This window comes from Siniperca chuatsi, linkage group LG5 (genome assembly GCF_020085105.1).
Source record: "Siniperca chuatsi isolate FFG_IHB_CAS linkage group LG5, ASM2008510v1, whole genome shotgun sequence".
In the NCBI taxonomy this organism is placed as follows: domain Eukaryota; kingdom Metazoa; phylum Chordata; class Actinopteri; order Centrarchiformes; family Sinipercidae; genus Siniperca; species Siniperca chuatsi.
Genome location: NC_058046.1, coordinates 13,263,190 through 13,286,752, shown reverse-complemented (window position 1 = coordinate 13,286,752; position 23,563 = coordinate 13,263,190). Strand labels below are relative to the sequence as shown.

Here is a 23,563-nt window from a genome sequence, read left to right as displayed (position 1 = left end):
GGAACATTAGGCAACATTGTTCGTCCCTCAGTCAGTTAGGTTCACATTTTTTAAAATCTGTCCTAAAACACAATAAACAAATTGATTCCAAAGTTCACCTGAGGCTGATATGAGGCTTGAGCAGTCAAATGAAGCAGGTATTTTCCAAAAATACCCACTTAATTTGACTAACTCAGACTGCTGAAAGCCTAATATTAAATTGAGCTGAACTGTTTTTCACAGAACGAGGACTGTGGATCACTTATATTGGAACCACTTTATAAAGGGATTTTTTCATTATTATTTATGTTAAGATGAACGATTCCATCAACCAATTACTCTTTCAATGCACATGTTAGTATTGTTTTAAGATAGGCTTGAAAAAATGTGAACCTATCCTTTAATGAACAGCTTGTAAAATGGACTGACTTGTCCCTTTTAATAAAACACTTTTAGTGAAGTTACAGATTCACTGAAGTAACTCTTGTGTGTTCAGTTTGCAACATACTCTGTACGGTATTTAAATACAGTGACTTGTTTCACTTTTCACTCAGAATTACTTAAGCTTTCATCTAACTTTAACGGGGCCTGACCATTATGGCTACATTTACTCTGGTGTCTCCTTACTGGGTCACAACACAACAAATCCAACCATCAGTTTTTGGTGTCAAAGCTGTTTCATTGTATATATTACATTGACTGATACATTATATGACAATGCTAAAAGTTGTTAACCATTATCCAATCTGAATAAACTTCAGGATAAAAGCATGTGGACTGTATATGATCTCTTGTTGCTCCAGTCAAATAACAATTAGCATTTTGATTGACAAGTCCGTTGTCTGATGGATTGTGTTTTCTCCCCAGGCTCCTGATTATCATCTAATTGACTGTGTCTTTGACGGTCGTCAAGGAGCCCGGTCTTTGAACAGCCTAAACAGAAGCACTCCTGTTCCTCAATGTGTGTGTGTGTGTGTGTGTGTGTGTGAGTGAGTGACACAACTTTCACAAGTGTAGCAGCTGCTTGCACTGAGTGACTCATGGATGGATAGGAAGCAGAGTCTGAAGTAAGAAGAGGAGGACTAACTGGAGAATAAGAGGATACAAATAACTAAAAGAGACACATCAAAATGCCTCCAATGAGGAAAAACAATGTGGCAATTATGGTTGAAGATGGTGAGAATTTTTTTTATTCTATTTTGCTGAATAGAACTGCCTTTAATATTTAATATTTTTAAATATTCACCTTTTTGATTATATTGATAATGACAATGTTAAGTCTATTTGTGTAGAAATGTATCCCCTTAATTTGTGTGTGGGTGTTTTTTTACATGTTCGCAGTTGGGATGGAGGTTGATGCTGTGTTAGACAGTGAAAGTGAAGGTGAGGCACCAGTAACAAGTTTTGTTTGCCTTTCATCAGAGAAATAGTTAAATTTAGCAGGGTATGGCTATGTCTTGAAGATTTTCCACAATGTGATGGACAAATTAATATAAATGACTGCTTGTTTTTCCCTCTTCTGTCACTTTTCTTAAAGATTGTTTTCAACTTTTCACCAAATTTCCTCTTTCACAGAGTCCGACCGGAATAATTTCAGAGCATTCTTGTGCACTTTATTATTGTTCTTTGTACTTTTAATGAGCTAGAAAATTTAACAAGAGTAATATCACTGTTGCACACACTTGATGGATGAATGTTTGAGCTACTTACATGTTTGTCTCAGATGAGGCCAGGAGGAGAACTAAAAACAGAAGAGCCAAACCACAGCGTAAAGCCAAACAGGTCAGCGATGAAGAGGAGGATAAAGAGGATGAGGCACCAAGGAAAAGAGGACAAAAGAAGAAGGCCAAGCCAAGATACAGTGATGAAGACGATGAGGAAGTCATCCAGAGTGTGAAAAGCAAAGGTTCAAAAAAAGCCTCCAGGAGGAAAGCTTCTATGGAGGAGAGCGATGAGGAGAGCGAAGACGACCGAGAGAAAAGGAAAAAAAGAGGGAAAGCTGTGTCCAAAAAGGAGGAAGAGGAGCAGAATAAGGAGAAGAAGGGAAATGTTAAAGGGAAAGATGGGAAAGATAAAGATGGTGGGAAGGACAAGAATAAGAAGAATGGGAAGTTGAGCAGGTGCAGTATTCTCTGAGAGCTGTCTCTCGCCTACCTGCATGCTCCACGCATCCGTAGGCCTATGGGCTTTCTCCACTCACAATTCACACTTGTTGTTATCTTGATGATTTGGAATGTAGCATATCAGCAGTCAGATGCTGCTCATGTACTGGGAACCGTTCATAAGGCATACTGTAAAACATTTAATGGCTCTGGCTTTCATGTGCATCAAAAACCAAATGCGTAGCATTAACTTAATCATTTATTGGACCATGTGTTTTTTGTGTGATTATGACAATCTTCCAAGCGACAGCTGCTGTGATGGATGGAGTAATCTCATTTGTTCACCCATTATTTACTGCTGCTTTAAAACAAAGGCAACTAGACAAAACATCCTGAGACACCACATCTTCCTCCTGGGAGTGTTTGGCATTTAGCTGCATTTTAAAAAGAAGCTAACTACCATTTCTGACTATCCAGTGTCAAGAAAAAAATGTATAATTTTTTGTAGTGGAAGAATTCAAATCCATATCATGACTCTGTCTGTGCAAGCAACTTATTACGACCCATATTTACGTTTATTGTTGGGCAGTGAACTCTAGTGGCCGTAGTAATTGTGAGCAAAGGATGAAGTCAGGTGAGAAAGACACAGGACTTTCACCCAGGAGACTGCTGTTCGTGTTCCGTGTGAAACCAAAAGTCAACCTTGACTTATTTTAACTTTAAAATTTAAGTTAAGTTACATACATAAGTTAAGTTACGTTAGTAAGTCACATGATGTAACTTAACTTACATAACTAACGTACTTATTTTAACCCAAACCACAATCTTTTCCTAAACCTAACCAAGGAGTTTTGGTGCCTAAACCTAACCAAACTGTGACCATTTTACAATGTTAACCACGTGTTTATTATTGTTACCATGACGACAAAGGTCTGGTACACCCGTCATTGGTACTCTCCAATGTGCCATAGCCTAATGTTTCCTACGTTCGCTATCTTAGTGTAATAGTTTAGCAAGCTAACATTTCCTAATTAGCACTAAACACAAAGTACATCTGAAGCTGATGGGAATGTCATTAGTTTTTAATGTATTTGGTCATAAACCAAATTAAGTTTTTTAATTTTCATCCTCTGGGGATCATGAATGTCTGCACAAAATATCATGTCAATAGTTGTTGAGATATTTCAGTCTGGACCAAAATGATGGACCGACCAGTCAGAGGATGGAGGAAGTTGTTACAATTCAATTTATTAAATCTATATAAACAAATCTTGAAATAACTTAGGTTATTGGCTAAGGTATGACCATAGACTGTATAAAACATGGATGTAGTGTCCGTAGTGTCTGAATGAAGCTTGGTTGCTGAACCACCTAGCGGCTAGCCAGCTGAGAGGGCACCCACCTGTCACTCAAACCGACCACGCCCTTAATTATGCATAACTTTAAGCCTTGATATAATTTAAATGGGTGAGTTATAAAAAAATCCCCCCCTCACACCTGTCACAAAGGGGGAAAATTAGCTATAGAGGCCAAAACCGTTTTTGTTCCAGGCTGTAAACATGTATATTTTTGCTGTAAAGTTGGGCATTTTAACATGGGGCTCTATGGGGATTAACTCCCTTTTGAAGCCAGCCTCAAGTGGCCTTTCGATGAATTACAGTTTTTGGCTCTTCGCATTGGCTTCACTTTCCAGCCCTAGAGGTTGCCACTTGGGTATAACATGTAGGCCTACATACTAGCCTTATCTCGTATAGCTCAGTATGCTCTTACAAACATGATATCACAGATGACAATGAATGCAAAACTGAATATTGATTTCAAACTGTAGTCAGAAAAGATGGAGCCCCAAAAAGGATTTTAAATAGCAAGAAACTTAAGACCAACACAATAAAACAAACTTTCTTACACATCTAATGTGTGGGTAAATTTGCTGCTCTCCCTCTATTTTGTAAAATTGCTCATAACTTACAGATGAATGAGAAACAAACTGAGGTTTAGAATTTCCTGATGTTGGTGTTGCTGCTGGTGTCTGAGGTTTAGATTTGACTCCTTGACTCAAACCCATGGCACGTGACAGCTCTTTCCCTTTATCAGCTCTTCTTCCTCTAACTCTGATGAAGAGTCGCTGTCGGAGGGAGAGATTGAAGCCCTGATGGAACAGGTAGAGGAGAAGAAGAAACTGATCGCTACATTAAGGAACAAACCCTGGCGCATGAAGAGGAGACTTGTACTGCTCAAGTAAAAACAAAAACCAAAACAGTGGCCAACTTTAACACATCCTCTGCCTACTTGCGTGTGATTACTGTAATTTCTAGTTGTTGCTGCAGCATTTTGGCCGTTATTCTTGTTTTATTTTGGTATTTTGCTTGTTACTCATTTGTTTTTTGCTCATTGACTATTTCTTACAAGCACTTTCCTTAATGCCTACTATCACGCATGCCATGTCCATGTGATGTTGATCATGCATTATTAAAACTTGTCATTTGCAACATTAGCTGTTTGGTACTTCTCTTGTTAAGTGCTGTGATCTATGGAAAGTCAAAACTACTTTGGTACCTATGACCCTATTTTGTCATATTATAGATCAAAGCTATCATGATTTCAGGAAATGCAAGAATAATAGGGTTTCCAGGGTTTGCCAGATTAATCACATTGCTCAGATAAACTTAATTCTGCACAGAGATAAAAGCACTTAACACAAAAATCACATCCTTTGGAAACCTCTGAAAATGATTGGATCTGGGCTGATATTTGTTCATCCACATTCACAGCTTTATTCAGTTATGAAAATTCTTCCCTCTGTGAGATGCACAGTAGACACATGAAGACAATTGAGAGCACACTCAAGGCAGGCTGTAGTTCAGCCTGATAGACATCTTCCTCTCAGTGTAAGAAACTGTAAACACTACCGGCTGCCTTGCCAGGGCCAAGGCTGGGAGTTGTGTAGGTCATATGTGTGTTTGTACTCGGTGTGTATGTTTCTCTATTTACAGATCGGTGTAAGGGAACCGGATAGGTGAGCTGCCTTAACTTTTTCATGACCTTGACACTGTTTAATGCATGTTGTTGTGGCTAACTGACCTGTTGCTTGCCAAATCTTCCTCCTCCATGCAATGTACGATCAATCAGTAAGTCATCCCAGACCTGTCGTTTTTACATCCTGTTACCACTAACTAATTCATTCATTGGTTAGGTAGATCATGGCTCTCTGTTGGATGTCGCTCACTTTATTTAATTGGTGGATGTTTGTGTTTTCTCTGATTGGTCAAACAGGGAGGCCCAGGAGTTTGTTGAAAAATTTGAAGGAGCTCTTGGGAAAGGAAGAGGCAGGAGGCTGTATGCATTCAAAGTCATGATGAACAAGGTCATCTGATCATTTTGCAACACTTAACACAAACTTAATAAATGAGGATGATATTGTGGAAATAACCAATGTAAACCATTTTTTGAATTTCAGAAACTAATCAAGTTTAAACGTGACTTTGAGAACTTTAAAACAGCTTGTATACCCTGGGAGAGGAAGATCAAGGAAGTAGAAAGTTGGTACCACTATGACATTATCTGAAAAAAAATCACTGAGCTATGACCTGACTGTTTCCAATAAGCTCTCACTACATTTCTAAATCAATATCTTTGTATACCTAATCATAGGTCACTTTGGATCATCTGTGGCATCCTACTTTATTTTTCTGAGGTGGATGTACGGTCTGAATCTGGTCCTGTTTGGGTTCATGTTTGGCCTGGTGGTGCTGCCTGAGGTACAACCTTTTTCATGATACATGTTAGCAGGTGATACCTGATGTAGCAGACATTGTACATGTTTTCAACTCTCTCCTTTCTTTCTCACCTCTATCCCTCTCCTCTGTGTTTAGATTCTTATGGGTCTTCCCTACGGCTCCATTCCCAGGAAAACTGTGCCTCGAGAGGAGCAGGCCACAGCCATGGACTATTCTGTGCTCTTTGACTTTGGAGTGAGGATCTTAGCTTTATTTATAAATGTATTTATCAAATCTGACTAAACTTGAATGTGAATGTGAATCGGGTACATGGATGAAATTTACAATGGGTGTCAAAAACTAATCTATATAGAAAAGACATGATATCTCATAGATAAACTGTGTTTTAAACACTAATGTTTGAATTTTTAGCCATGCTAGTGGCTCTAGGGATGGCAATGTCAGTTGGTTGGTCGGTCCACCAATTTGGTCCAGACTGAAATATCTCAACAACTATTAGATGGATTGCCATGATATTTTGTGCAGACATTCATGAGTTTGGTGACCCTCTGACTAGTGTCATCTAGTGCCATCAACAGGTCAACATTTCGATTTGTCCAATATTTGTTGGTTTATGACCAAATACCTGCAAAACTAATGACATTCCCATCCGTCTCAGCTGCACTTTGTGTTTTGTGCAAATGTTAGCATGCTTACAGGCTAAACTGAGATGGTGAACATGGTAAACATTATACCCTCTTAATGTCAGCATGTTAGCGTTGTCATTGTGAGCATGTTTGCATGCTGACATTAGCATTTAGCTCGAAGCACCACTGTACAAAAGTACAACCTCACAGAGTCCCTAGCATGGTTGTAGACTCATGGCTCAAGGTGTTTTTGCCAAAAGTGGGAAAGTTGCTTTGGGCACCTGTTTGTGCAGTTGTAATGTGTCTTTATGTATGAACATATCTTTGTATATCTCATCAACAGGGATACTGCAAGTACTCCTTTTTGTTCTACGGGTACTACAACAACGAGCCAATGATCGGGGTGCTGCAGTTCAGACTCCCTCTGTCATACCTGCTGGTGGGCGTTGGCATCTTTGGATACAGCCTGATGGTTGTCATAAGAACGTAAGGCAAGACGCACAAATGGCAGTGGACAGGCAATCAGATGCAAATGTATGCAGATGGAGATGTTTGGGTGTTTTTCATCTGTTCTTTCTGGTCTTTTTTTATTTTCTCAGGATGGCTCGTAACGCAAATGAAGGAGGGGATGGGGCGGAGGAGGGAGACTTCACCTTCAGTTGGAAGATGTTCACCAGCTGGGACTACCTGATAGGAAACCCTGAGACTGCAGACAATAAGTACGCCTCCATTACCACCAGCTTCAAGGTTAGCAGGTGTGTGTGTGTATTTGTGTTGGGGGATGAACATTGCAACATCAGCAGTAGGTCTGAGATATGAAAATTGGGTTTGTGAAATCAAATCAAAGAGCAAGGTTTTCCCTCTAGATACACCCATTACATACAAAAACACTTCATGGAAGAACATGAGATACCACATTCCTTTCCAACAGTAGTCTTAGAAGACCAGGATATGATGTAGCCACTAGATATGTTGTATTTTAAAAAGTTTGCAGTGACTAATTTAGAAATGGGAAAACTGCAACAATGTGCAAATGGGAAAAAAAGAAAGTTTAAAGTGTCAAGTAATTGCAACTTCCATTAAACTGACTTATTTTGCCCTGCTGTAGGAATCCATCGTGGATGAAAAGGAGAACCAGAAAGATGAGAACATACATCTCCGACGGTTCCTCAGGGTTCTGGCAAACGTTCTGATCATGTGCAGCCTTGCAGGCAGCGGATACCTCATCTACTTTGTGGTGAAACGTTCTCAGGAGTTTTCTAAGATGGATAAAAACGATCTCTCATGGTTGGAAAAGAATGAGGCAGGTTGACATTAAACATTTGGCATTTCTTTACCTTTTACGCTTGCGCAATGGTTTTTCACATTATCATTTTATAGAGAACACAAGGAGCTATGGAAGTTTGGGAGAGTTGAGACTTGAAAATGAGTGTGAAATGAGATTAGTAACCTTTCTCTCTCATCCGATGTATTAGGTGGAGCTTGTGATGTCTCTGCTGGGGCTGGTGTGTCCTCCTCTGTTTGAAACCATCGGCGAATTGGAAGATTATCACCCTCGTATTGCCCTCAAGTGGCAGCTGGGAAGAATCTTCGCCCTCTTCCTGGGAAACCTTTACACCTTCCTCTTCGCCCTGTTTGATGAGGTTACTGCCAAGGTATGACAGATATGCCTGTATGTGTTTGTTCCTGTTGCTGGGCAGGTGTGGTACAGTTGTATTTATACTATCTCCTCTATTTCCATGGTAAGAACCTCCACTGAGTGTTGCAAAACCTTTGCTGCATTTCCTCTGGCTTCTGATATGTTACAGAATAAATTTTCCTTGATAATTAATCACACAAGACCAAAATAGCTACATTTCTGTCTCGCCTTTATAATACTGCATTAACAGTCAGTTAAACTAAATATGTTGTGACAGCATTTATACTTACAGCTTACAGAAGGTCTGAGGATATTGCCTAAATTTACATACCTTTAAAGCTAAAGTTCAACATATTGGGAAATACGTTTATTTGGTTGCTGGTGGAGTGTTGGATGAGAAGATCAATACCACTATCATATCTGTCCGATAAATATAAGGCTACAGTCAGTGTTTCCCCCTGTCACAAGACTACAGCCCGCAGCTGGTTAGCTTAGCTTAGCACAAAGACTGGAAATAGAGGAAACAGCTGGCCTGGCTCTGTCAAATGGTAACAAAATCTGTCTACCAGCACCTTTAAAGCTCACTAATTAACATATTTTATCTTGTTTCTTTCGTCCGTACAAAGACAGAAGTGTAAAAACGACAGTTTGCTATTTTACGAACAGTCGTGTGCTGGACTATTTCTTGCTGATATGTAGATTTTTTTAACCTTTAGACAGTGCCAGGTTAGCCGATTCTCTCTGTTTCCAGTCTTTGTGCTAAGTTTAGCTAACCGGCTGATGGCTGTACGTTATCATATTTAAAAGACAGATATGAGAGTGGTACTGATCTTCTCATCCAACTCTCAACCAGAAAGTGAATAGCATTTCTCAAAATGTAGAACCATTCCTTTAAATTCAAGTATATTTACCTGTGTGTGAATTGTGCTACAAAAATAAAGTTTGACTTGCCTTGCCATGAGTATGCTTTGATGTATTTTCTATTATTTAGTTGGAGAGAGAGAAGTCAATCAAGAATGCCACTGAATGGGCTTTGAATCAGTACTATGCCAACTACAGCTCCCACTTCAACACGACAGACATGCCTCCTCCAGATGTGCACCCAGCCGATGTCATCAGAGGACCCTGCTGGGAGACTGCAGTGGGAATAGTAAGTAGTGGCATTATAATGTATAGTGTTGTCCAATGGTGGATGAGAAATTGTGGGTGCATATACAGATGAATACAGTAGTAGCTGCAGTAGTCACAGTTAGAGTATTTTTATTCTGTTTGCAGAATCATTCCTCTACTTTACCCTCTTTACTCCACTTAATCAAACAGAAGAGACCAAATTATTTCATTGGTCGGTTCGTATTTGTTCTTATTTCTTTTGCTTCTTTTCTCGTTGGCTTCTTATACTGTCTAGGAATTTGTGAAGCTGACCGTGTCAGACATGCAGGTAACCTATTTGACCATCCTGATTGGTGACTTTCTGCGAGCTTTCATTGTCCGCTTTCTTAACTACTGCTGGTGCTGGGACCTGGAGGCCGGATTTGTGAGTACTCGCAGTGTGTGTCAGTGGGTCACGGTGTCGCCGTGTACATTGTGTTTTTTTGTTTTGTTAAATTAAGTACAGAATGAATGAATAAATTATATTTTACCTATCCAACAAAAACGTACACATGTCTTGTGCTGTAAAGCATGTTACATACAATTAAGCATGACATTTGTACCTCTTGGATCCAAGTCAACCTGATACCATACAATGACATCTGGCAAGACAGCTGATCCCTTACATTCAGTGAAACAGGACACTGCAAAGATAACTTAATTACAGAGAAAAAGAGAGAGAGAAACACAGACATATGGTAGAGAGAGGAGAAAATGGAAAGAATATCAACCTGTTTTGAATTAATTTAGGTGAGCATGCTAATCATGTTGTTATGTTGATTCCAGCCTTCATATGGAGAGTTTGACATCAGTGGAAATGTGCTGGGGCTTATCTTCAATCAAGGAATGATATGGTGAATTACTCCACATCTGCACGGTTGATTTTATTCTCTGTCTCCTTCTGTATTACAAGGGATTCTCTGATGGGACTAATGGTAGACTAATGAGCTTTCCTCTGCTGCAAAACAGCTCATGTTTCCTTGTTGATTGTCTCCAATGTGCCTATAATACATTAATAACAAAATAGTGAGTGTGGAGTGCCTGTCTCTTCAAATCAGATGCATTATTTGTTTGACTGTTGATATTGGAGCCAAACTGTTGCAAAAGTAACTCAAACTAATTACATTAAATATAAATTAGAAATACTCAGTAGATATATATAAGTGATTAGTTCAAAGTTGGCCAATGAAACAGTGTTTTTAAAATAATGTTGCTAACCTTGCTGTTTTCCTCAGGATGGGAGCATTTTATGCTCCTGGTCTAGTGGGTCTGAACGTTTTGCGTCTCCTGGTCTCGATGTACTACCAGTGCTGGGCAGTGATGTGCTGTAACATTCCTCATGAGCGAGTTTTCAAGGCCTCACGGTCCAACAACTTCTACATGGGCCTGTTGCTGCTTGTGCTGTTCCTCAGCCTGCTGCCTGTTGTCTATACTATCATGACCTTGTCCCCGTCCTTCGACTGTGGGCCATTCAGGTCAGTAAGAGTTGTACACTACATGATGGTGAAATATGAATTAATTATTACAAAGTTAGATTGTCGTGACAATTTATGGTGAATTCTTCTGCCTGTTAAAACAATTTTTGTCAGTTAATAAACTCAGAGTATCTATCTGAAACAATTAAAAACCTATTTATTCAAATGCACTGGTTGTTTTTAGAATTTTAGGCTCCTGAGGTTTATTTTGCAACGCTAGTAGCACAGCTTTATGGATGACAATGTATGTCTGTCAGTTGGTCGTTCTCAACAACTATTGTCATGAAATTGTGTACAGACATTCATGGTGCCCACAGGATGAATCTTAATGACTCTAGCGCCACCAGCAGTTTTCACTTAATACTGTGAAATAAAAACTAACGCCATCCACATAATCCTCAACTGTACTTTGTGTTTAGTGTTGATTTGCAAATGTTAGAATGCTAACAAGCTAAGCTAAAATGGTGACCATGGCATTGTAAACATTGTACTGCTAAACATCATGCTAACAGCATGTTAGCATTGTCATTGTGAACATGTTAGCATGCTGTCATTAGCATTTAGCTTCAAAGCGCCATTGTGCCTAAGCACAGCCGCTAACATGACTAGAGCTTAGTCTTGTTAACAATACATTTTCACAGACACCTCCAGTAAGCCACTTTTTTGTGACAGCAACCTGTTTTGGTCTTGTTCACTAAAAGTTCAACAGGATGAACATTTTATAAATTACTGTTGGGTAACTTGTAGTAAGGTTATCATGCCATACATTTTTTACATTGCTGCAGCCCTAGCAGACAGTACACAGGGGCAAAAACACAGACAGTTTAATTTTATTTGCTTTGTTTTTAAGGGACCGCTTACAATATTAAACATAATGTGTAACCTCAGGGTTAGCTTAAAAAGTTACCTTAAAGCTAATTTTCAAAGGTCACTCAAGCATATTTGTGCTTAAATATACTAAAATTGTCTTACATTTACGATTTGGTGGACACGTTTTCTCCAAAGATTAGACACAACAGTGTACTGTATTTGAGCCATGTTTGTCCCCCAGTGGCCAGGAGAAGATGTATGATGTGGTCATGGAAACTATAGAACAGGATCTACCATCCTTCATAGGGAACATTTTTACATATGCCACCAACCCTGGACTCATCATGCCTGCTGTCCTCCTCATGATGTAAGTATAATTCAAATATCAACTGAAATACAGTGTTGGTTCTGCTAAAAAAAAGAAGCAAAGTCAGAGGTGAAGTGACATCCCATGTACTGGAGAGAAAGGGAAATGTAAATAGGCGTTGAAATAACATTATAAAGTCTGTTCTGAATTTCAGCTTTTAAAATGTCCCTTGAAATTTGACTACACAAGAAAATCTGTACAGTTTTGTAGTTATTTAGATATTTTCACATTTTATGTATTTTTGAAATGGTATATCTATAATTCTGTAAATTGAGCCTTCTGCACACTGCCAATATATTGGCAGTCTATGTGTAGATTTTTTAAAAAGTGATTATAGCATCTTTCAAATTATTCTGATGGCATAACATTTTGACTGTGGGGAAATGAGTCTATCCCAGTGAAAATTAGTAGTGTGGTAGTGGTATGTGTTGCGTTGTCTTTTTTGATACTACCACTGGGGGGCACCAAAGTTAGAAATTTCCAAATCCCACACATAGTGTCTTAAACTTCTTCTTATTCTTGGGCCTAAACAGTACAAGTTATACATATTGAGTCCATAAATGCCAGAATCAGTGTGTGATTGTAGAAAGTAAAGTCATAAAACTTGGAGGGCCTGACCTTAGTTTCTACTGCTCTGTGTCTAAGCTTCTTGTACTGTTTGGCTATCATCTTAAAGACTTATAATACTGTATAACAGGCTGGCCATCTACTACCTGAATTCAGTGTCAAAAGGATACCAACAAGCAAACATGGACCTTAAAAGGAAGATGCAAATGGTCAGTATGAGCATTGCTCTTGTGATGTCTCAGTTTTCTTCCCCTTGTTTCCCTCTTTTTTCAAAATTTCCTTTGTTCAAGATACAATCAAACAAATGACTGTCTGGATTATTGGTGGACACTTTAGGCTCGAGACGAGGAGAAGAACCGCAGGAACAACAAGGACAGCACTAATCAAGTGATGAAAGACTTGGAGGACCTGATGCCAAACAAGTCTCTTATACCACCTACCTCTGAGGAAGAGCTACCTGCGCCTGGTACACACACATACACTTGCATATTCCTTTATTGCTCATGCTATCAGCCAATTAGCACCTGACTGTCCTCACCACTCTTTTTGCTCTCCATCTGTATTCTCAGATGTCGTAATTGAGAAGGGCAGCAAGTCTCCCAAAACGAAGCCAGGTGCAGCAACAAAAGGGGTTAATCTGCAAAAGGATGTGTCACTTGCTGCCCCAAACCCCAGAGCTCCAGTGACCCGTGCCCCAGGGCCAAGAAAAGGGCCTCCTGGAAATGCCAGGGGGCCTCAACCTGGGCCTGGGAGAGGAAGACGTCGGGGTGGGCCTCCAAGGCAATAAGAGTCATGATTCATGGATTGAATTGATGATACCTACAATTCACCACAAACAACCAGTGTCATGACCACTGCAGTCATAGTCATACTGTATATGGAGGGTGCCACTAGAATCATATTTTTTTATTTCTTTAGATGTAATTGATTGACTGATGACCTCTTACCTTTTAGAAAAATTATAATAATAAAAAAATAAGATTTTACATTAATTTATTAAGTTATTTTTTGCCTAAATAAATAGCATTATAACTAGTATTTTTGAACATGCCAATTACTTAATCAAGTATAATTAACCACTGAAAAAGTCTATAATTATAGCAATGGCACACTACAATCAATCCACAATCCCATAATGTCGTCAGTTTGGAGGTGGAGATGAGTTGGGACTTTGTGTAAAGTAAATGGACACAGACATGACTGTTTTATCTGTATTACTAGTATTACTACAACAAAACGTCAAAAAATCCACAACGCACTGTACCTTGTTGTAACACAGATATATAGCAAGTAGTGGGCATGATCATGTTTACTGCGTTGAAATTAGTGTAAGATTTACTGGTTATTACAGTTTTATTGATTTCATTTGGACATCCCTGTAAATAGTATGTAAAATGTCTTTCTATTTTTTGTATGACACCTATTAAAATAATTATTTTCTGGCAACGTGCTATTTAAGTGGTTACCTCTGAACAAAAACAGGTTCTCTTAAGCTAACAAACACATAACAGACACTACTATAGAGTACATGCTTTCCACTAAACTGTTAGATACATCTGAGACAGTACTCTAGAGGAACAGAAAGTCAGCATTGTCACAGCAAGAGAAAGAGACACAACACTGATAAGAAGTCGATAAAAAAGAAATATCTTAGGAGAAATTCCAGGAATAAATGTTCATGGAGTGACACAGAATCGACCATGCCTTCAAAACATCCGGGTGCCAAATGATTGTTGTTAAATGTGTGTGGAAGATCTGAAGCCTTGGGGAGGGGGGCAGATATGACGGTATTAGGAGTTCTTCTGTGAGATTTTGATAGTGACTGCCTTGACCTCAGTGTACTCCTGAAGAGTGTATTCCCCCCTGAAATAAAAATAAAAACATTACATGAGCAATGTTTACCAGTCAGGTTGCAATGTTACAAATACCAAAGTACCAACCCATATGTAGCTGTGTGGTGGCCATAAATAAAGCGAGTATAAAAGGCTGTTGCTATGCGTGTAGTACCAGCAAGGGTGTAATTTCCAATGTGGCATGCGTGGGACATGTCCTACTCGCATTTGAAAATCCTACTTTTGTACCCCCATAATTTTATGGTTTCAGTTTGATTCATTCACTAAAATATCTCTAAACTGTGTTGTGTTCAACGACTGTCAAACTGCCAAAATCAATGTGAGAAGCCCTGAGTTGATCAAAATGTTAAGATGTTTATCTGAGTCGCCTTCAGTTATTACCATGTGTTCACAGCACTAAGCTTTACAAGTAGTAGTGAGTTATTACTTTTTTTTGCCCCAGATTTTGCCTGCTAAGCAACACACGAGGTTAAAAAAAATTATTTAGCTGTTATTATTTACAGATAATTCTCCTAAAAGAACTGGACAGAGCTGTTTGTAGTAAAGATAGAAATAAAACATTTATTGAGTTCATTGTTGACATTGGAAATGGTAGTTTGAATTTTTGTCAAACAACATAACAATATATATCAAAAAGTATCAGGTTTCTATCAGGAAATTATAGGTGATTCCTGAGTTAGTGCATTATAATGCAGCAATGTATGTGGCTTTTTTGGTATACTAACATTATTATGGAAAGCATGGTAACCAATTTAATCCTAATTTATTATTTGCTAGATGATATAAATTATATATATATATATTTTTTTTCTTGCTGAAGAACCTTGCATTGTGTCAACCCCACATCTGAAACCAAACCTACACCCTTGAGTTACCACCTTGCTGAGATAATATATGATGGTATCACTCACAGTTCCCTCCCATTTCCAGACATCTTGAAGCCACCAAAGGGACACTGGGTACTCATGGCATTGTAGCAGTTCACCCTAAAAGAAAGACACATTAGGGAACCTAACCTCATTACATTACATATATACATTACACAAATACGTTATTAAAATCTAATATCACTTTAAGGGAGGTTTCTGTGAGGATTTGAATCTTACCAGACCATGCCAGCCTGCAGAGCAGAAGATACTGTTAGGGCTTTGTCAATGTCGTTTGTAAACACTCCTGCTGCCAGGCCGTAGTGTGTGGCATTGGCTCTCTGGATGACTTCATGGATGCTACGGAAACACATGATCTGTTGCACTGGACCAAAAATCTGAGAGAGTGCGAGCACAGGAAGGAAATAGGGTGAATGAAAAGGTTACATGAGGAGGAAATTCAGAGCACAGGTGGTAGAATGAGGACACAGATGATCCATGTGTACCATTAAGTGTGGTTGTGTCCGTGCAGGTGTGTGTTTTAGAACACATTACCTCTTCTTTGGCGATGCGCATATCGTCTGTGACATTTGAGAAGACGGTGGGTTGGATGAAAAGTCCCTGCTGACCCCACGCGGACCCCCCACACTCCAGCGTGGCTCCCTCCCTCTTCCCGCTCTCTATCAGCTCCATTATCTTATCAAACTGCTTCTGGTCAATCTGCAGAAAACAGCAGCTCAAATCATTTTCTCTTTATGCAGTTAAGTGGAAGTACAGATGTTTACTGTAATTTTATGTCCTGTTGACCTATCAGACAATCCAACCGCTGTCAAATAAAGAAAGTAGCCTAACTGTATCTTGTACCTGTGGTCCTTGGTCAACCCCTGGCAGCAATGGGTTTCCCAGGACACTAGATCTGGCCTTCTCTACACTGCGGCGGACAAACTCCTCGTAGATCGGTTCTTCTACAAACACCCTGGATCCAGCCAGACAGCACTGGCCCTGGTTAAAGAACAGACCACTATGGGCCTGCTCCACTGCATACTCTACTGCAAGACAGAAATGTACACATATAAGTCGAAAGTGCTGCAGGAAGTAAGAAGGGTGATACAGTGTGGTCCCTGTTTGAGCTTCATTTGCTACCAGTGCAATTTATGACTGTTTAAACATTTTGACCAGCATTAGGGCATGGTTTGGACCTAGTAATATGTTTGAAACTTCATTCTGTGTATGTTATGTACATTGTTCACATTTTCATTTGTAATATTTGAAAGCATCTTGCTCATCAACAGTGCATAGAATATTGCAGTCCCTGAAATTACATACAGTATATTTACACTGTAACACATGGTGAAGGTACAAAAAGAACAATACATTTAAAAAGTAACTATAAAGTAATCCAGCAACTGTTGTAGAAAAAGAAGAAAAAACCTACTCACAGTCACAGTCAGCAAAGACAATATTTGGGTTTTTTCCACCTAGTTCTAGTGTAACTCTTTTCAGGTTACTGTCACCTGCAGCCTTCTGGATAAGCTTCCCAACCTGGCAACCAACGACAACAATGTGAGATACACAGTTACATTACAGTGAAAGAGTTAATACAAATAGGAGCAAAGGACACTAAAACACTAGAAGAGAAGAAAAGAGACACTTGCTCAGTTTGCTATTCATTTCAATAGATACTAACAGCAGTAGATCCGGTGAAGGCTACTTTGTCGATGTCCATGTGGTGGGAAATGGCACAGCCTGCTGTCTGACCATAACCTGGCACCACGTTCACCACTCCTGGAGGAAAGCCAGCCTGAACAGAGAGAGACAGAGGGAGAGATGTAATAACAGCCACTGGACATGCTCATCTTTAACTGAGACATAACCTTAGAGCAGTCTTTCTACTTTTATAGCTACACAGATCTCGACAATTTCAGAATGTTTCAGAAGTTTATGGCTTTTGTCCACATCTTCTTCGTTCTTATATCATTGTTGGGGGGAAACAGTAATAAAGTACCTCTTTGATGAGTGCAGCCATGTGCAGGGCTGATAATGGGGTCTGTTCAGCAGGCTTGATGACTACAGTGTTCCCACAGCACAGAGCAGGAGCAATCTTCCACGCAAACATCATCACTGGGAAGTTCCACTGTGGGCCAAAATGCATAAAGATGTTTGAGTTGCAACAACATGAGGAACTTGTAAAGTGACTAAGTTTCCTGTGAGTATAATTAATATCTAATACGCATTAAAAATACAGAATTTTTGTCTTTCCTTTGCAGCAGGAACATACAGATGCACAAAATATTCTGGTTAAGCTTTAAAGTCATCATTCAAGTTGCATGTTTTCACCTCAAAATTGTCTGTTTAAATGCATATATATGATTAATTTACTGTGACACAGCTGGACTCAGTCATCAAATTTTAAGTATTTTGCCAGTGACAACCGATGTCCCACTGAGGTCTGGAGGAGGACACACAGGATGCAGAGGTGGAACGAAGTGGCGAGGGAAGAGAGAGGGGTCCAGACAAAAGAGACTTAAGAACAAGAGATTTAAGCCGTGTCTGCCTTCTCTCGTCATGGGCAGCGTGAGATCACTGGCGAATAAAATGGACAAGCTAATGGCATTAGCCCAGAGTCAGACCGAGTCCTGTGAGTGTAGTTTAATATGCTTCTCAGAGACATGGCTACACCAGGATATTCTGGATCATAACGTTTCCATTGACGGCTTTCAGACTGTTCGGGCCGACAGGGATCACACGCGGTAAGCTAACCCGGCATCGGCGTGCAACGCCATTCACACCGCCATGGCACAACTCCAGACTCAACACCCGAGTGCACTCATGGTAATCTTGCGTGACTTCAACCATGTCAGTGTTTCAGAAACACTAACTAATTTCACCCAGTATGTGAATTCTCCTACTAGAGAGGAGAGGACACTGGACCTGCTGTATGCTAACGTTAAGGATGCATTCACCCCCCCCGGGTAGGTCAGACCACAACCTGGTTCACCTCAAACCCTGCTATGTTCCTCTGGTTAAAAGGCAGCCTGCGACCACAAGGACAGTGAGGAGATGGTCAGAGGAGGCCTTTGAGACACTGCAGGAATGTTTTGAGGTGACAAACTGGGATGCACTCTGTGAGCCTCATGGAGAGGACATTGACGGGCTCACTGACTGCATTACTGGCTACATTAACTTCTGTGTGGACTGCAATGTCCCAACTAAGATGGCCCATTGTTATCCAAATAACAAACCGTGGGTAACAAAGGAAATCAAAAACATCCTGAATGCCAAGAGGAAGGCCTTTACTGATGGTAATAGGGTGAAGATCAGGGAGGCCAAGGAGAAGTACAGGAGGAAGCTGGAGTGGAAACTCCAGCAGAACAACATGAGAGAGGTCTGGAGTGACATGAAGAGCATCACTGGCTTCAGACTGACTGGCAGCAGAGGAGTTGAAGGCAGCTTGGACACGGCCAACAAACTTAATCTGTTCTTTAACAGATTTGACACACCGGCTCATGCTCATTCCCCCTCTAACTCAGCTGCTGTCGGCCCTCAGACTCCTCTGACTCCACTGCTCCCCCCTCCTCCATCTTCCTGGGAGAGTCCTACTCCACCCTCAACTGGCTCTCAGGCTAATGGCCCTCTCAAGACTGATGACCCATCCCCTCCCCCGCCTGTAACCTCTGCTGTGTGCATGACTGCTGACCACTCAAACAAGGCTGCAGGACCCAATGGCGTTTGCCCCGGGGTGCTAAAAGCCTGTGCCCCCCAGCTATGTGGAGTCCTTCAACATGTCTTCAAACTGAGCCTGAGTCTTCAAAGGGTCCCTGTTCTGTGGAACAGTTGCCTCGTTCCTGTGCCGAAGATGCTACGTCCCAGTGGCTCCAAGGACTACAGACAGGTGGCACTGACCTCCCACATAATGAAGACCCTGGAGAGACTGGTGCTGGAACAGCTGCGGCCCATGGTCAGACCCCTCCTGGACCCCCTTCAGTTCGCCTACCAGCCCCGGCTGGGAGTTGAGGACGCCATCATCTTCCTGCTGAACCGCATCTACACCCACCTGGACAAGCCGGCAAGCACGGTGAGGATCATGTTTTTTGACTTCTCCAGTGCTTTCATCACCATCCGGCCAGCCCTGCTGGGTGAGAAGCTGGCAGCAATGCAGGTGGATGGCCCCCATGTGTCCTGGATTGTTGACTACCTAACTGGTAGACCACAGCATGTGCGTCTCCAGGACTGTGTGTCAGACAGCGTGGTTAGCAACACTGGGGCCCCTCAGGGCCCTTCCTCTTCACCATCTACACCACAGACTTCAGCTACTGCACAGAGTCCTGCCACCTTCAAAAGTTTTCTGATGACTATGCTGTGGTGGGATGTATCAGCGGTGGTGATGAGACTGAGTACAGGGCTGCGGTGGGTAACTTTGTCTCATGGTGTAAGCAGAACCATCTGCAGCTCAATGCGACAAAGTCTAAGGAGCTGGTTGTAGACCTATGAAGGGCCAAGGCACCAGTGACCCCAGTTTCCATCCAGGGGGTCAGTGTGGACATTGTTGAGGACTGCAAGTACCTTGGACTACATATGGACAATAAACTGGACTAGGCTAAGAACTCCTTCTCTCCGGTAATCATCATGAGTACATCCAGTTCCACCTTATCTCCTCTCCTCACTCCCCTATTGTTCTTGGCTACCCCTACTTAAAAACACACAACCCTCACCTAGACTGGTCAACTGGTAAGCTAGTTAGCTGGAGCTTCTTCTGCCACTCCTCCTGTCTACAGTCTGTCCTAGCTCCTGTAGAAGCCACTAGCTTAACTCCCTTGATCGATCTTGATTACATTCAACCTCCTTGTCTGAGTCCTGTGTGTGAGTCCAGCCCTGTTTGTAACGTAACATAAACACGTGAAACTCAATTAAATTACAGTTTAGTGTTTGGCTTAAAACAAGAAAATACTATAAATAGAAATGTCCATGTTTTAGTGATATGCTTACATAAACTACAACCTTGCTGATTACAGTTTCTAGTCACTGTAGACACTAATTAATTAGGTAATCATTTGTTTTTAAGTGTTGTATCCAGTCTCTGCGTTTCTACAGAGTTATTTTTTTCTACTCACAGGAATGATCTGGCCACATACTCCAATGGGCTCATGTCGTGTGTAAGTGAAATAGTCTCCATCTAAAAAAAATGTATGGTTAATTCATGATAGCTTTGAATAAACTGTGGCTTTTAGTGTTTATGTTAAAACATAATTGTCAAACATGGCAATATTTAGAATCTTAATCTATTATTTAAAGTTGTGAGGAATCAGGAATGTTGGTGACCGATATTGAAAAGAGGACAACTCACCTACAGGGATGGTTTTGCCATGAATCTTGTCTGCCCAGCCGCTATAATATCTCAAGGTTTTAATTGTGGCCATCAGATCTACATAATATGCCATGAGAAACACTTTGCCAGAGTCCAGAGCCTCTAGTGTCTAGAAATAAAAAAACACATTAATTAGTATACAAGCGCCACTACCTCATGGTAATAAACCAGTTGATCTTTCACTGCAAACCTACATTTTGTGGAGCAATATTCAAACTGAGGATTTATTATGTGTGTGTTTCTTACTGCCAGTAGTAGCCGGTCTCTCTCCACTAAGTCAGCAAGTCTGTTAAGTAGTTGACCTCGGTCTGAGGCATCCATGGATCGCCATGGTGACCCCATCTGGAAGGCGGCTCTGGCACTCCTCACTGCCTTGTCCACATCTTCCTACAAGAGGTTCAAGTTCAGAAGATGGTCACAAAAGTCAAGTCAATTTTATTTATATAGGCCAAGGGGCTTTTCTGTACAGCATACGACACCCTCCTATTCTTAGACCCTCGATCCAGAGAAGGAAAAACTCCTGATGTATAATATACTCACGGGGTCAGCCTCCTCCACTTCACACAGCAGCTTCCCTGTCGCGGGATCATACACAGGAATCTTTCTTCCGCTGCAGGACTCTTGCCACTCGTTATTGATGAACAACTGAGATACCAAAGGAGAATTAGAAAAATAATAATATGCACAGAAACAGATTCTTCAAATAATTTTTTCTTCAAGTATATCCCCCGCTCGTTGTCTCAAAGCAGATCAAAGACCGTCCTAAACACATGGAGCAGTGTATCAGCTCTTTTCAGCCTGATAAAACAGGCTCCCTGTATTTAGTGGGAGTCATTTTGCCTGCTATGATATTTTTTATGAGATCCATCTGCATGCTGTAAAGCTTGAAGAGTATTTTCAGGTAATTACCTTCAACAGTACCCTCACTAATAAAGGACCAGTAAATATTTTCCCATATTCAACTTGTTTCATCTTGTTAAAACCACATTTCCATTCTCCTCTAATTACAAGCCCACACACCATATTTTTGATTTTCATTTTGGATACAAACCATAAATACTAAATTGCTACATCATTGGTACACAATGCCATATTAAAGGGCAACTGAAAACAATTATTAGCAAGCTGAAGCACCGAAATACAGACCAGATGATAAAACTCACAATCTGCCTTGTAAGAAAGCAACACAGTTAGAAAATTGCCCCCCAGGACATATGATAGGCTACATGTTGGGATGAGGATAAAATGATTATGATTTGCATATTCTACTAAAATACCTAAATCCTGATTGTCTTGATGGTAAAATATGTGGAATTCTGTAATCCCCATTCCCTTTTGTTATGAGCTAAATTGCTCACTAGGAACAACGAAATCTGAACCAAACTGGAGCTCAGTTGCGAATCATTCCTCACATTTGGTTCAGTCCTGATTGCTTTGACTCTTGACTGTCAGGTGCAGCTTACCTTAGTGTACTGAATGGGGGGGTCTGGGACTGGCATGGGCAGGGCCTGTATCTCAGGTCCATCAACATGCTGTAGTTTGTGGCTCTGGTTTGAAGCCTGGTGGTTGCACCCGTTACCAGACTGCTGCTGGTGGCCGATGTCGGGCTGGGAGTTCATGTTGGCATGCTTCCCCTCTGAAAAAGACCAATGGAGGCCAGTATCCACTCAAGCTTGTTTTTGTGCATGTGTTTACCCATACACTGTACTGCATGTGTATATGAACATTTGGTTTGTGAAAGTTAATATCTGGATCACTGAGTGAGAATAGCTCCTTTCGTGTTTCATTGTAACCCTGTGCATAAGTTGCCATCCCAACCTGCTGGAGAGAAACTGTGCTAAATGAGGTACTGGCATTGTCAGCAGGGTAACACCACGGGGTCAGGGGTTACGACTGGCACCGTGAAGTCGGGCTGGCTCTGAGCTGTGGACTGGACTGACCTCATTTGGACAGAGAGCTGGAGAACAGCAGGATGCAGGCAAAATACTACCAGAGGTGTGCTTCATCATATTTGCAAGAGAACTCTAAGCTTTGATTATAAATGGGCTCCATTGTAAGAAACAGGATGGAAAAAGAGATGATTAAGAATAATCCCCCTTGCATGCAGAGGTATGTAAGAAGAAACATACAACTACATAGTAAATATCAACACATCACAGTATGTTCTAACTTACTGTAAGTGCTTTGTTTCCTGTAATCTGGTCCTTTCAAAATATTTAGTTTAAACTTAATATTTAGCTGTGGTCAGTTTCTTTTTTTATTAGGTCTGGTACCTACAGTAAATTATTGGCTTTTGCAGCATAATTGATATTTCAATAATTTATGTTACAATGAACAAAACAAATCATAAAGACAGCATGAATAATGTGCTGAATTGCGCCTATAGTTTAATAGGTCCCCCTAGAATGAACTACATACAGCAAATTACAAAAAATTAAGTACTGAAAATCAATGGGATTTAGAAGGCAAGGCTAGTTTATTTTTTATAGCACACACAAAGGTAATTCAAATGGCTTATAATGCATTAAAAACATAAGAAAAAGAAAAACAGCACAAAAAACATTAAAATGCTAATTAAAAGAATAGAAACCTTTTTAAAGGAAATTAAATGAGAATTGATGGTTCAGTCATAGGTAGTGCAGAACATATACGTTTTTAACCTGGATTTAAAGGTGGTCAAAGTCTAATATTTTCTGGAAGTTATTTGTGCAAAGATCTTTAGAGAAATAATTAGTCTGTTATTTCCACTACAAAACATATTGTGGTTATTTCTGTCAGATTCGGGATGTAAATTGGTTGTAATAGCTTCATAATTCAGAAGTCTTTAAAAGTTGTGTTACCTGTGGAAGACGCTGATGAGGTGCCTCCAGTCTGGTGGATTCCCTCTCCGGTCACTGGCATGTTGCAGCCGCCTGCCTCCTCTCAACGTCAGTGAGAGGAGGCAGCTTTATATACCTGCCGCACTCAGCGCTACAAAACAGAAAACTGCAGCATCACATACCGTCGCACCGGGAGTCCTCCTTGGTCC

The 23,563-nt window shown here is 40.6% G+C and overlaps 2 protein-coding genes across 2 annotated transcripts; one reads left to right on the top strand and one right to left on the bottom strand.

Moving 5' to 3' along the window:
* The first annotated feature begins 978 nt into the window (after positions 1-978).
* On the top strand, positions 979-13,897 carry tmc2b (transmembrane channel-like 2b). Its single transcript, XM_044197205.1, has 20 exons — positions 979-1,155; positions 1,321-1,362; positions 1,703-2,099; positions 4,176-4,319; positions 5,355-5,445; positions 5,539-5,620; positions 5,733-5,839; positions 5,954-6,052; positions 6,788-6,930; positions 7,044-7,191; positions 7,553-7,747; positions 7,920-8,099; positions 9,075-9,233; positions 9,489-9,617; positions 10,019-10,086; positions 10,468-10,707; positions 11,759-11,884; positions 12,582-12,660; positions 12,788-12,917; positions 13,021-13,897. Exons 1-20 carry the CDS (start codon positions 1,110-1,112, stop codon positions 13,236-13,238), a joined length of 2,823 nt encoding a protein of 940 aa, XP_044053140.1. The 5' UTR covers positions 979-1,109; the 3' UTR covers positions 13,239-13,897.
* Positions 13,786-23,514, bottom strand: LOC122876634 (retinal dehydrogenase 1-like). The gene is made up of 14 exons (XM_044197210.1): positions 23,376-23,514; positions 21,999-22,171; positions 21,076-21,180; positions 20,782-20,922; positions 20,515-20,644; positions 20,282-20,343; positions 17,176-17,304; positions 16,858-16,971; positions 16,610-16,712; positions 16,035-16,219; positions 15,726-15,890; positions 15,411-15,568; positions 15,216-15,290; positions 13,786-14,314 (listed from the first exon to the last, which is right to left on the bottom strand). The coding sequence occupies exons 1-14, from the start codon at positions 23,434-23,436 to the stop codon at positions 14,242-14,244; spliced, it is 1,674 nt and encodes a 557-aa protein (XP_044053145.1). The 5' UTR covers positions 23,437-23,514; the 3' UTR covers positions 13,786-14,241.
* Positions 23,515-23,563: the final 49 nt, after the last annotated feature.